A 12554-nucleotide genomic window follows, 5' to 3' on the forward strand; every position below is an offset into this window, starting at 1 on the left:
CATTTCTGTAGCATCCTGATCACGCTTCCACAGACACAAACTACTATATCAGTTCTGTTTGTCTAACTAATAACTCCTCACAAGGAGTACACACCAGGATTCCTGGATTTCCCACCCCAAACTGTTAAGTAGAGAGGCCCCAGCCAGACAAAAATAATTTGCTTTGCCCCCTAAGTAACCTCAGGCCCTTGTCAGGTAGTGCTGCAAGGATGGAGGGAGGCAGTCAGTCCTGAGGATCCTGGGTGTCAGGGTGACCTGTCAAGACCCTGAAGGACTTCCTGGGCTCAGGGCTTTCACTGCTGCAGAACATGGAAACCATCAGCAGCCATGTGCCCTTTCGTTGCCAGGTATGTAATGTTCTTCTCCCTGAGGCTCCGGATCCTGTTACCCCACTGCCAGTGTTTCCTCCTAGAGACCTTCTTTTTATAGATGGCCTGATGGTGTGATTTTTCCTAAGCATCTCAGGCAATGCTACACATCCCCCAGAAGTATTAGAATGCTTCTGGCCTCCTCTAGATGTTTCCTCCAATACTGTAGTATCAAACTAAAATGTGAGTGTCCCCTGACTTCAGGTGAAATTGTACAGAGAAAGGGTAGTGATATGTATTATGCACCTGTAACATGGCAGGGAGTCCTATGACTGGCTTTCAGCCCATTAGGTTCTATCTAAGAGCGCTGGTGACGCAGTGGTTAAGAGCTTGGCTGCTCCAAAAGGTCATTGCCTTGAACCCACCAGCTGCTCCTTGGGAGAAAGATGTGGCTGTCTGCATCCATAAAGATTACTGCCTTCGAAATCCTGTGGGGCAGTTCTTCTCTGTCCTGTAGGGCCACTATGAGTCGGAATCAACTTAACCGCAATGAGTAGGTTCTATTTGAACAACCTACAATGACTGACAAGCTACTGAAAAAGCAGGGTCTGCATAGAAAAGGGGTTACCCTTACCTTGAATGCAAAGAAGTGGTCTGTGTACTTCTCACCAAAGACAAACAAAGCGCCAACGTCAGTGTACCCCAGGAAAGTCTGAGTCAAATAAAGAAAGAGAGCAGATCATGGAAACCACTGAAGTCATGGCAACCGTCCCCAGGACACTTGAGGCTCAGTGAAAGGTAGGAATCCAGCAAATTATTTGGATATACTTGGAAAGTTCATTACCTCCTTGTAAGGCATGGAGGTCTATTACTGAAGTATACCTGCAGAGAGATTTCCTGTGCTTTATGACCTTCAGTCTGACTCCCAGAAGCTAAAGAACGAGCCCAGAGTGGTAATTTGCTCTGGCAAGTCATAGATGGCACGTGGGATCACTAGTTACCACTAGATGCAAAGAAAGCCTCTTGCTGCTTTTGGGACTATCTTAGAAGTGTGACACCCTTGGGCAGGATGAAGGGGAAAATAGGGATGGGGAGAGATGTGGTGGACAAATGGGCAAGAGACAGCAATAATATTAATAAAGCAAACATTAACACATTCTATGTAAACAAAATTGTCTAACTCATGCTATGGAATTAAAACGTGGGCCAACTAATGGAGACAAATAAACCTATTTCTGACAGGCTGAGGATTACACTCAGATGTTATAGCATTATAAAAGCAAGGTGTTCTTTTGAACCAAACTTACCTGAACTTGTTTGCCCAACCAATCAAAGGCCACAAAACCAGGTTCTGTCCTTAGAATTAAGAGTGCAATAAGAAACTGTAACCCAATTCCCCAAAAGACAGGTCTCCAGTAAACCTATGGAGAAAGATCAAGAGATAGCTCTTATTAGAAAATCAATGCTGAGCTGGGCACGAATGCTCAGAAGATCACAATTATCTTGAAAGCAAATGTGTGGCCTGCAGTGTTCTCAGATGTGGTCTGTGACCCACCTTCTCCGGAAAGGCAAAGGCAGCCCTGAGCAGAGAATCCTATGATAGAATCTGCTCAGTCTTTTCCCAGACTTACTGAAAGCTGGGCAGGGGCAGTTTCACTCCAGAGGCCTCATGCAAAATTCCTGTCTCCTTTGACTTCCTTGATTTGTACAAAACATTTCTGCTTGCACCCGATTTTAATTTATGTATGTGCTCAAATATTCTAAGCTGGACCTTCAAAATTTGAATTATTCTACACACCCTGCCTTTTCTCATGACCTGATAATCGAAAAAGACCCTGTTGCCACCAAGTCGCTTTCAACTCGTAGTGACCCTGTAGGACAGAGAAGAACTGCCCCATAGGTTTTCCAAGGCTCTAGGAAACCCTGGTACAGTAGTGGTTAAGTGCTACGGCTGCTAACCAAAGGGTTGGCAGTTCGAATCTGCCAGGTGCTCCTTGGAAACTCTATGGGGCAGTTCTACCCTGTCCTGTAGGGTCACTATGAGTCGGAATTGACCCGACGGCACCGGGTCTGGATTTTTTTTTTTTTTTTTAATCTTTACAGAAGCAGATTGCTCCATCTTTCTCCTTTGGAGCAGCTGGTGGGTTTGAACTGCTGACCTTTTGGTTAACAGCCAAGTGCTTAACCACTGTGCCACCAGGGCTCCTTCATTACTTTGTAGGATGGTAAAACTAAGGACCAGCTGTAAATTCAAAGTATTAAAAAAAAAAAAAAAAGGTTTGCTCTGCTTTTTCTTTTTGTTATTATGTGTATGTTATCCTGCTCTGCAGGAGAAAAGACAGAGTGAACTGCTCCCGTAAAGTTTACAACCTAGGAAACCCTATGGGGGAGTTCCACACTGTCCTAGAGGGTCACTATGAGTCAGAATCAGCTCAACAACACACAACAATGACACCGTACAAACCGTTAGTCTGTCTTGTTTGGGGGACCACTTTTCTAGTTGTGTTAGAAACAGTGCTGCCCGATTCAGGAATCTATAGACCAAATAAAATTCCAAATTATAATACTGGGAAAACGCTTCTCTTGACAAATATCTAAAAAAATGAAAGCTTGCATCCCCTTCTCTTAAACCTGAATTTGAAGCCTTCAGCCCCAGGGGAGTATGTAACCATTATGTCATAATAAAATAACAGACACAAAGAGTAGTCTAAGAAGGGCCATCAAAGGAAGAAGGATCTGGCCCGCCTAGTCATCCTGTAAATATTAGGCACATATAATTATTTCTGGAAAATGGAAAGGCAGGACATGATTTCTCTGTGTGTCCAAGGATTGATAATCAGACAATTTCTAAGTGAATTAAATGAAATCCAGTCCTCTTTAGCGGCTTTCATTTCACAGTGAAAGGAGCCAATTAACTCTGAGGCGGATCCAGGGAGAGCGGAGGCAAGGAACAATCTGCTTCCATCGTTGGTGCTGAGATGCGTGGCCTACAAAGGACTATGGGATTGCGGGGACAGAAAACAATGGAGATGGTCAACTGAACAAGACAAAGAATTTGGATCATATCCAGAGAGTGTGGTCTCTCATCAATTTTTTTTTCTCCCCTTGGGTCAACCCATCTTTCAGCCTATATAAATCTAGATTTTGTTATTGTTCAGGCATATGTGAAATCTTCAACACCTCAGAATTCTTGCCCTTGTAATAGGCTAAGGCTGAGAGAACAAGGACGGGAATTGGATTCAGTGTGAACGAAGTTGTTAAACCATATTAAGGACAAATGTTTGCAGTAAAAAAGTCTGAATTTCAAATTGGAAATTCAATAAACTGTAGAATTCAATGATAGAATATTAGATTATTTACTGGTCTGGGGAAATTGGGATTAAAATGGATGGGTTGTTTTTTTTTTTTTGAACGTGTGTTTGATGAAGGGAGGTGGGGACATGAATAGAAATTGGACTTGGCTGGGAAGGAACACATCTTGCTGGTTATGTAACTGGAAATTTACTGAGACTGAAAAATACTTGCGTAACGGATGGTACTATGTCGCTTCAGGAAGATAGGCACCCTAGCCACTTTAAATCTCATAAAAGGTAAGGATAATATTGAATGATAGTTAAATTTTCTCAAAATCATTATTTGGAGCAAGTTATATGGGGAAAAAAAAAAAAAACAATAAAGACCAGTTTCACACTTACCTTGGTTGGGTGCTTGGAAAATAGAAATGTCAGGAGAAGGAACATTACAAGGCCACCAAACGACACCAGCTGCTGTCGGCCCAATTTGGCTGTGTCGAAGATCAGCCAGAAAATCACCCCCAGGATCAGCGAACTCCACAGTACCCTAAGAGAATGGGAAAGGAGGCATTGGTGCCATTTGTCATGCTAACTTGAAAACTGTCGTCAGGCTTTAATGAATAAAGACGGTTAACAGGAGTAACACAGCCTGGCACCAGGAAGTTGTGCTTCCAGAAATTGCAATAGATCCTCTCTTGGAGTGGCTATGAAGGTCAACAGCCAAGGCGTTAAGCAATGTGTCTCCCATATTCAACCACTTGATTTTTTTTCCTTTTCTCAGAATAAGGAAATTCTCTTAAATCAAGTGGGTTGTATCAGGTTGTGCTCTGCTTTCTAACTGCTCTGTGGATTTCAGGTTATGAACATTTACCACAAAGTCAATATTTCCATTACAGGTTACTATGTAACCTGAAAACAAAGGAATACGTCATAAATGGAAAAGATTAATGGGCCTGATTACATTAAAGGTTTTGTGCATGTCAAAAAAAAAAAAAAAAAAACTACAAAAAATACAAGAAAGAGGATGGGGGCCTTTTTTTTTTTTTTTTTTAGCTACCAGGAATGAGAGATACCCCACCCCACATGTAGATGTAGAAGTAGATGGCTCCTCCAAAACTGTTCTGTGACAGTTGGACCCCTGGATCAAGAACATATAAAGGGGTCAGAGAGGAAAAAAAGATTTTTGGAGAGGGAAAAACTAGTAGTTTTTGAGTCGATTCCAACTCATGGTGACTCCATGTTTGTCAACAGTTGAACCACGTTCCATAGGCTTTTCAATGGCTGGTTTTCTGAAGTTGGTCACTAGGTGCCTCTGGGTGGACTCATACCTCCAGCCTTTTGGTTAGCAGTCGAGTGCATTAATTGCAACACACAGGGACTTCATTTATGACTAAACCCTTGCACTATTCTCATTTCCTAACAACTGCTTCTTGATACATAGGTACCTGTCTCTCTCTTTAATGTAGTACTTAAGGAATTCTTAAATTAATATCTCTGGGACATTTTATCATCTAGTGGCACTTGAAATTAAGGCAGTCTGTAGGGGCAATTGAACACATCCTGAGTGAGTCATTGGCTTACTTAGGCCTTGATTTTCTGTTTGTAAAATGAAGGCACTGGAACAGAATCTTCCCTAGGCTGTTTCTAGCTCCAATATCGCATGGACGGGGAAGCAAGTTGAAAACAAATTTTGGAACAGTGTTAGAAAAGACCCAAGATCCCTCTCCACTGGAATAAGAGAACCAGCTGTACTTACCACTTTAGCCAGAACCAATGCCTGTTCAGAAGGCTTCTTCCAGGAGACAGGAGCTCATCAATTCGATCTTCGTATTTAGCCATCAAGTAATCCCAGACAAGAAAGAAGATGACAGCCACGGTGATCACAAAAAGAGGAAGGGCTCTGCGAAAGTTCAGCACACAAGCTGCAATCACCATAGCCAGGTAACCTGTCCGGGAAGCAAACCAGACGTGAGCATCACCAACACAGCCTGGAGCCCAGCTGCCAGCCACTGATCCGGCTCAAGCAATGAGGGGTGAAATCAAGAAACTATTGAGTGCAGGAGTGCTCTTGATAGGGATATTAGCACCTCTGATTGTAAATGCTGTATTTGTGTATGTGTGTGTGTTTTCAAAGTAAGCCTCTAACATTCTCACTATGAATGCTAGGAAGGCAGGGGCTACGTCTTTTTTCTTACAGAACTTCTGAGTTCTTTTGTCTTGACGCTTGGTCATACGTCCTGGCCTTTAGGCTCAGCAGGTGAGCTACTGTCAAAGAAAGGCCAAGTATTTAAGCAACCACTTGCCAAGCTGACTTGGTTCTCCTGATTCACAGGTCCGATGTGGCCTAAACTTGAGTAGGGTAATAGACCCACCAAAGGACAGTCTCTAACTGCCAAAAAATCTCTAAGGGAAAGGGGTCGGGGCAATTACCAAGGTGGCCGTTTTCAAAGAAGAGATTCTGGGATAAGAAGAACAATAAGGTTTCTTTGTGGGAGTTCATGTTCAAAACAAACAACTAATCGTTTACTTTTTAGATATTACAATATACACCCACACGAGGCACTGGTCTAGAGCAGGGGTTGGTACACCCTGGTCCACAGGTGAAATCTGGCCTGCCACTTGTTTTTGTACATAAAATTGCTTGGAACAGAGCCGCACCCACTTGATCATGCATCGCTCACAATTGCAGAGTTGCATAGTTCAACCTTTTCGTCAACAAAGCCTAAATATTTACTCTCTGCACTAGTCTGGAAAAATTTCCCAACCCCTGCTGTTTCCTGTTCTGGATGTCTGAGCACCATCAAAGCCTTGTGACCTGTGGGGCTTAGTTAGCAGTCCTGGAAAATGTCGGTGGTAGTGTTTGTAGTGTTTACATTTTATAGACATGAGATTTCTTAAAAATGGACTCTGGAGTCCTTTGTTTGGAAGGAGTGAAAACAGGAGACATTCTTGTCTAGGAGCTGGTTGAATGGATACAGGAAATACAGGGTGGAGAGAAGGAGTGTTTTGTCACAGTACAGGGAGAGCAACAAGGGTCACGTAACAATGCGTGTATAAGTTTTTGTATGAGAAACTGACTTGAATTATAAAGTTTCACTTAAAGCACAATTAAAAAAAAAAAAAAAAAGATGGTACTGTCCTGCCTTTGAAGTCCCTGGGTGGTGCAACCAGTTAATGTGATTGGTTGCTAACTGAAAGGTTGGAGGTTCGAGTCCACTCATAGGTACCTCAAAAAGGCCTGGTGACTTACTTCTGAAAAATCAGCCATTGAAAACCTTTTGGAGCACAGTTTTACTCTGACACACATGGGGTCGCATGAGTTGGAGTTGACTTGATGGCAACTGGTTTTGATCCTACCTTCAGGCAAGGGGCGTGGGTTGGATGACCCTAGGCTCCTCCTTGTGTTGTATTTTTGTAATTGCATAAAGTACCAATTGCTTACATTGCCCCCTGCAACTAGGTTTTTAACCTTGTGATTATCACCATGTCTGCTACCAAAACCAAACCCACTGTTTTCAAGTCAATTCCAACTCATAGTGACCCTAAAGGACAGAATAAAACTGCCCCATAGGGTTTCCAAGGCTATAAATGTTTGTGGAAGCAGACTGCCACGTCTTTCTCCCATAGAGTGGCCAGTGGGTTGGAATCGCTGACCTTTAGGTTAGCAGCTGAGCGCTTCAACCATCACACCACCAGGGCTCCCTCCATGTCAGGCAGTCACTTAAAAATTGTTCACTTTCTGGATTTGCATTAGTCAACCCATCTCCTCAAATCCGCATCACAATAGCAATCTCTATATGAGCCGTGAGTGTAGGTAGTTCAGAAAAATTGGCTACTGGTTTATAATCAGGGTAAGAGAGGGTGCTGTGTAGGTATTGCATGCTGAGACCCAAAACCCAGGGCCTCCCCGACTACTCCTCAGCCTCCCTGGACAATTCAGTGAGGTCCAGGAGGAGGGGAGATTTGGCATCTTTCCACCCAAAGCCGTCTAATATTTGAGGGCTTCCCAAAAAGAGACACTAGTCCTCCCATCCCCTTTGTAGCTCACCTGCTAATAAAATGCCCCAGATGATGTACTTAAGGGTGGTTTTGTGTTTCCTACAAATATCACAAACTGCATCATATTTCTTTTCCAGATACCTGAAACAACACAAAAACAAAAAGGTCGACAGAGGCGACTACCAAAAACATGAAATAAACCTGCGTGCTAAGGCTGGGTTCGGTGGTTGGCTTTGGGAAACAAACAAACCACACAAGTTCATGAAATGTATGTCTTACACAATAGGAATGGGAAGCATTCATTTCATTTCAGAATCAATTCCACCACAGCTTGGATCAATGCTTACGCAATGAGGGTGCCAAGCCCCAAGGGGTTACAGAGGAGCGGAAAACATGCTTCTGTTAATAGAGCAGAGAGGAAACAGATAACTAGCCAAAACCTGAAATAAATTACAGGAGGAGATGTTTCTAGATAGATTCCAAGGGCTTCCTTTAGATTTAACCAGTGGCTATTAAATTTTTATTAAAAAAACTACAGATCCAACAAGCTTGGTCATCCCTCCTGCTTCAGTTAAATTCTGGCAAGTGGGTGCTTCTCTGTCCTTGATCACCACCTTCTTTAACTTAAGGCTGAGCGACTTCACTGGATACTTGAAATATAAAGTAAGGTTTTGTGGATTTGAGGGCTGATTACCAATGGGTTGTAATACGTCTTTCTCTGAAGGAGTTGTTGGCGTGTTCTTGTTTCCATCCAGGGCTCTGCAGTAGGGTCAACAGGTCATGTGTGAGCAATGTGTGTATCCCACCACTTCAGCAGGGAGTTTGGAGAACCCACAGGGCCGTGCTCACAGTGACTGCCCTCTGTCTCTCCTGGGATGCTCCTGGTCTCCTCCACAACTGAACTGAGCCCTGGCTTCTCTGCAGGTGCCTTGTTCCTCAGAGGCACCTCTGACGCAGCCCTCCCACGTGAGGCCTAGTAGAAGGGATCTACCCGCACATTTAGCCCTTGCCATTTCCAGGCCACTAGCCAGCATTTCTATAACAACCACTTCTCGTCCCATTTAGATGCTTCCCAATCTCCAGGATTTCAAAGGATTGAACTCCTAGCTAGGAGACCTCCTCTCCTCTGGTTAATACCCTCACTTCCCTTCCTCTTAGGCGATTACTACAACATGTCTAAGTCTCAGCCACCCTTCAGACTTCAAGGTTCATCTCCAGTCCCTAGCTTTTATGAAGCCTTCTTAGATCTCCTCAGACAGAAGCATTCCTCTGTACTTTCCTCTGACTATCTTCTTTGATTGTATTTTTCTGTGAACTCATGGCTGGCTATAACTTCCTGGAGATGAGGTATATGTGGGCCCTAGAGCACTGGGAGGAGGACTTTGGACATGAAGGGTGCTCAAGGGGCTTTTATGGAATGAATAAATCAATGAAATGGGAGGACACACTGCTAATCAGGGACAGTATTTTGCGACTGTGGGTTGGGACCTATTGGTGGGTTGTGAAGTCAACACAGCACATAATAATCACCATTAAACAAAAAAGAATAGGAAATATCAGAGTGTATCACACATAGTCATGATAAGGATTATTTCATGAAACTTTCGTTGTACGTATGTGAATGTGCATGTTGACAATTAGAAATACAAGAAGATATTGGAGACACGAACATGTAGTGAAGATGAAGTTTTTCAAGGTTTAATTTAGGAAAGGCTAACGCTGCATTACCCTCAGTTACTGACGTAGTGTTAAAAAGTAGCAGGGGTGGAGGGAGACATTTAATAGGGCACATCTGCTAGGTCAGATTTATCAGATTTTTAAATTGCAGCGAATGTGTGTGGTCCATTACAGCAATCTGACTCTGCAGAAAGTAGCTGCAAATAGACACTTGGGCCATTTAGTTATCTAGGCTGAACAATTCCCGACCCCCTAGGGGTTGTTCCGGGTCCATTAACACTAAGTGTAACCTGAGTACCTCTGACCATCGAAGGGGTTTCTCAGCCTCCAGGGTCCTTCAGAGACTCATGTAAGATGGAATTGAGCTCAGGTTTCTGAGGTGGTAGATATTCTTGGTGATGTGTATGTGACAAGAGCCTTAACCTAATTCTGAGCAAACAAAGTTCCTCAGAGGAGTGGAAATTTGAATCAAATTTAAATAGGATTACAGGAACTCTACCAATACTGCAATGTTATGGTACGGTACCAGCAATACTGAAGTAGGAATCAGAATCTGAAATTGTAACCTAACTCTATTCCTGGGTAAGTTGTTTCTCTGAGCTTCATTTTCCTGGTCTGAAAAATAAAAATAATCTTGCCATTCCTACTTCTGGGGCTGTAAGGACTTGAAGTATAATATGCATTGAATTGTGTCCCCTCAAAACAGATACGTTGAAGTCCTAAACCCTGTACCTGTAAATGTGACCCTGTTTGGAAATAGGGTTTTTCTTTTGTTGTATTAATGAGGTCGTACCAGAGTAGGGTGGGTTGTAAACTTAATCTCTTCTGGTTAGTGTTTTATAAAAAGAGCAGAATAGACAGAGAGACACACAGACACAGGGAGAAGACAGACACCATGTGAAGATTTCTCTACAAGTCAAGAAATGCCAACAGATACCTGGAGCTACTACAAGGCAGGGCTGTTCTCTAGAGCTGACGCTGATCTGGACTCCTAGTTTCCCAAACTGTGAGACAATACACTTCTGTTCTTTAAAGCCACCCCTTTGTGGTATTTTTTGTTACAGCAGCATTAGGTAACTAAGACAGAGTATCTTCAGTATCCTACAAGAGCATCCATTTGTTGGGATTTAAAATGAATTGAGTTTTGAGAAACCAATTGCTTATCGATTAACACTGAGAAGATTAATTCATTGAGAAGATGAATGAACTACTTTTGTATGGACTGGCCCAGTGAGTTGGCAATTTACACGTTTAATTAGAAGACTGTCCTGGGTGAATTTAAATTCAGTATATTGGGTTCCCAGGACATCAGCTGTTTGAATTTACTGCATTGATCAGCCCAGAGCACCAATCATTTTTCTGAAAATGGCGTTGGGTAGGTATTGGGAAGAGAGATTGGTGGGGTGACAGTAAATCACAAATCTCTAATAAATTATAATTAAGGTTAAAAAGTAGGTGGAGGTAAAGCAAAGTGGTGAAACCAAATAGGAGGTAGGTGTGGTTATTTCCCTGGGTTAAAAATTGTACCCTTTCGGGTGCATGTCTTCACTGTCTTCCATGTCTTCTGTGTTTTTAGGAGAATCCTGCTCAATGCTGACACACTCTTCCCCCTGGAAATCAAACATTGAAACAGAGACAGAATAAAAAAAAAATTCTGGGAGAAGTGGACCCCGATTTCCTTTGCTCAGAATCCCGGCAAAGAATGTTCAAAAATTTCTTTTAAATTATCATGAAAAATTGCTTCTGTTATCTATTGCACACACATTTTCCTGCTTATAATCACAACAATCCAGGATCACACCCGTCTCCCTTTTTCCTTCCAAAGAGCTCATTGGTATTTTCTCCTTTTTTTGAGGGCGGTGGGGAACAGGCTCATATTTCTGCTTTTTGCTCTTGTCCCTACCGTAATCATTCAATTCCAGCTGTGTTTTCAGGCAAGTGGTAAATGCAGTTAATAGCTGGGGCCACATAAATCTCCCTTTATGCTCTGCCAGCACCAGTTTTGAAAGGACGAGATCACAGTTGATTTTTTTTTTTTTCTGGCGGCACACACCTTGGTCTGCAGATGTGACCACTAGCTCAGCACCTTCAAGGCCCTATAAGCCTCCCCATGGGACCTACCGTCCTTCTATCAGTTGGGCTAAGGGGGGAGTATTTCTCTTTTTCTGCTAGTTGTAGATCTAATTAATCAGGTGAACTATATACGTGGACCATCTTTATGGGCAATCTTTCTAGGTGTAGTCTGAGCTCTCAAGTATCCATGACCCATCCTGTTCCCAGGATGGCATAGAGGATCTCTGATCACCCTCCATTTTGCAGTAACATTTCAAATAGTTTTTCCCGACATCGTGAGGCTGGGGAGGAAGAGTTCACACATGGAGTGGTTCTGAGCATGCTCTAAGAGGTACAACGCCAAATCTCAGCTTTTGCTTTCTTGCAGATCCAGTGTGGCTTTTGATTCTCTTTACTTAACATAGCGATAAATCCTTAACCTGTCTTTGAGTTGAAAGGATTCTCAAAGGCCATTTAGTCCATTCATGCCAACCAGCATTATCCTGCTGACTCAGCTACCTTCATTTTCAGGGCTGGACCCCAGGAACCCGGTGAGTGAGAAGATAATTGGGAGAGAGACTAGCTGAGCTCACGCGGTAGCTGCTGAAGATAGAGGTGGAGACGTGCATTACTCATTTTTGTTCCCTGTCTAACACCTAGCTTGGCCAATAGCTTGGTAAATACTTGATTTTAATGATCATAATTATTGTTTCCTTATTTATAGTGAAATTACCCTGAATTACTTGCTCTACGGAATGTCCAGCACTGCTATTGTTTTCCTTTTTGTTTGTTGAACAATATTTAGTGACATGAACACTTTTTATAGTAAATTAATTGAAACAGACAATTACCAAATAATATGCATAGTATGATTCCCAATACAGGTATATACATGTGGGTGTATATTTGCATAAAAATATTGGAAGGCTATATTCCAAGATGTTCAGAGCTGACTTTTTTCTGGAATTACAGGTCATTGGTTATTTTTTTGAATTTTGATGTGTTAATTTTCCAAACTTTCTACAGGTTGTTCTTTTATAATGAGAAAGCACTCCACAATAAACGACTCAAACTTCCCACAAGGAAAGGCACAATAAACGGCCCCCAGAACAAGTTTTTAAAGAATTAGCTACTTGGGTGATTTGCTCACTTTTTAGCAGAGAAGTCTTTCTGCAAATGAAGCCCTACCCACAACTTCAATATACAAAAGAAGTAAAAGTGGCAC

At 42.5% G+C, this 12554-nt stretch overlaps 1 protein-coding gene across 1 annotated transcript in view; it reads right to left on the bottom strand.

Annotated features, from left to right (window-relative positions):
* SLC28A3 (solute carrier family 28 member 3) overlaps positions 1-12554 on the bottom strand; it is a 75333-nt gene that overhangs the window by 25085 nt on the left and 37694 nt on the right. Inside the window, exons 4-9 of the mRNA XM_049896407.1 lie at positions 10805-10887; positions 7650-7741; positions 5358-5547; positions 4004-4148; positions 1616-1729; positions 943-1020 (exon numbers count right to left, since the gene is read on the bottom strand). Coding sequence (XP_049752364.1) covers positions 943-1020; positions 1616-1729; positions 4004-4148; positions 5358-5547; positions 7650-7741; positions 10805-10887 — 702 coding nt within the window. The remainder of the gene's footprint in view (positions 1-942; positions 1021-1615; positions 1730-4003; positions 4149-5357; positions 5548-7649; positions 7742-10804; positions 10888-12554) is intronic.

The sequence above is a fragment of the Elephas maximus genome, chromosome 9, assembly GCF_024166365.1.
Source record: "Elephas maximus indicus isolate mEleMax1 chromosome 9, mEleMax1 primary haplotype, whole genome shotgun sequence".
In the NCBI taxonomy this organism is placed as follows: domain Eukaryota; kingdom Metazoa; phylum Chordata; class Mammalia; order Proboscidea; family Elephantidae; genus Elephas; species Elephas maximus.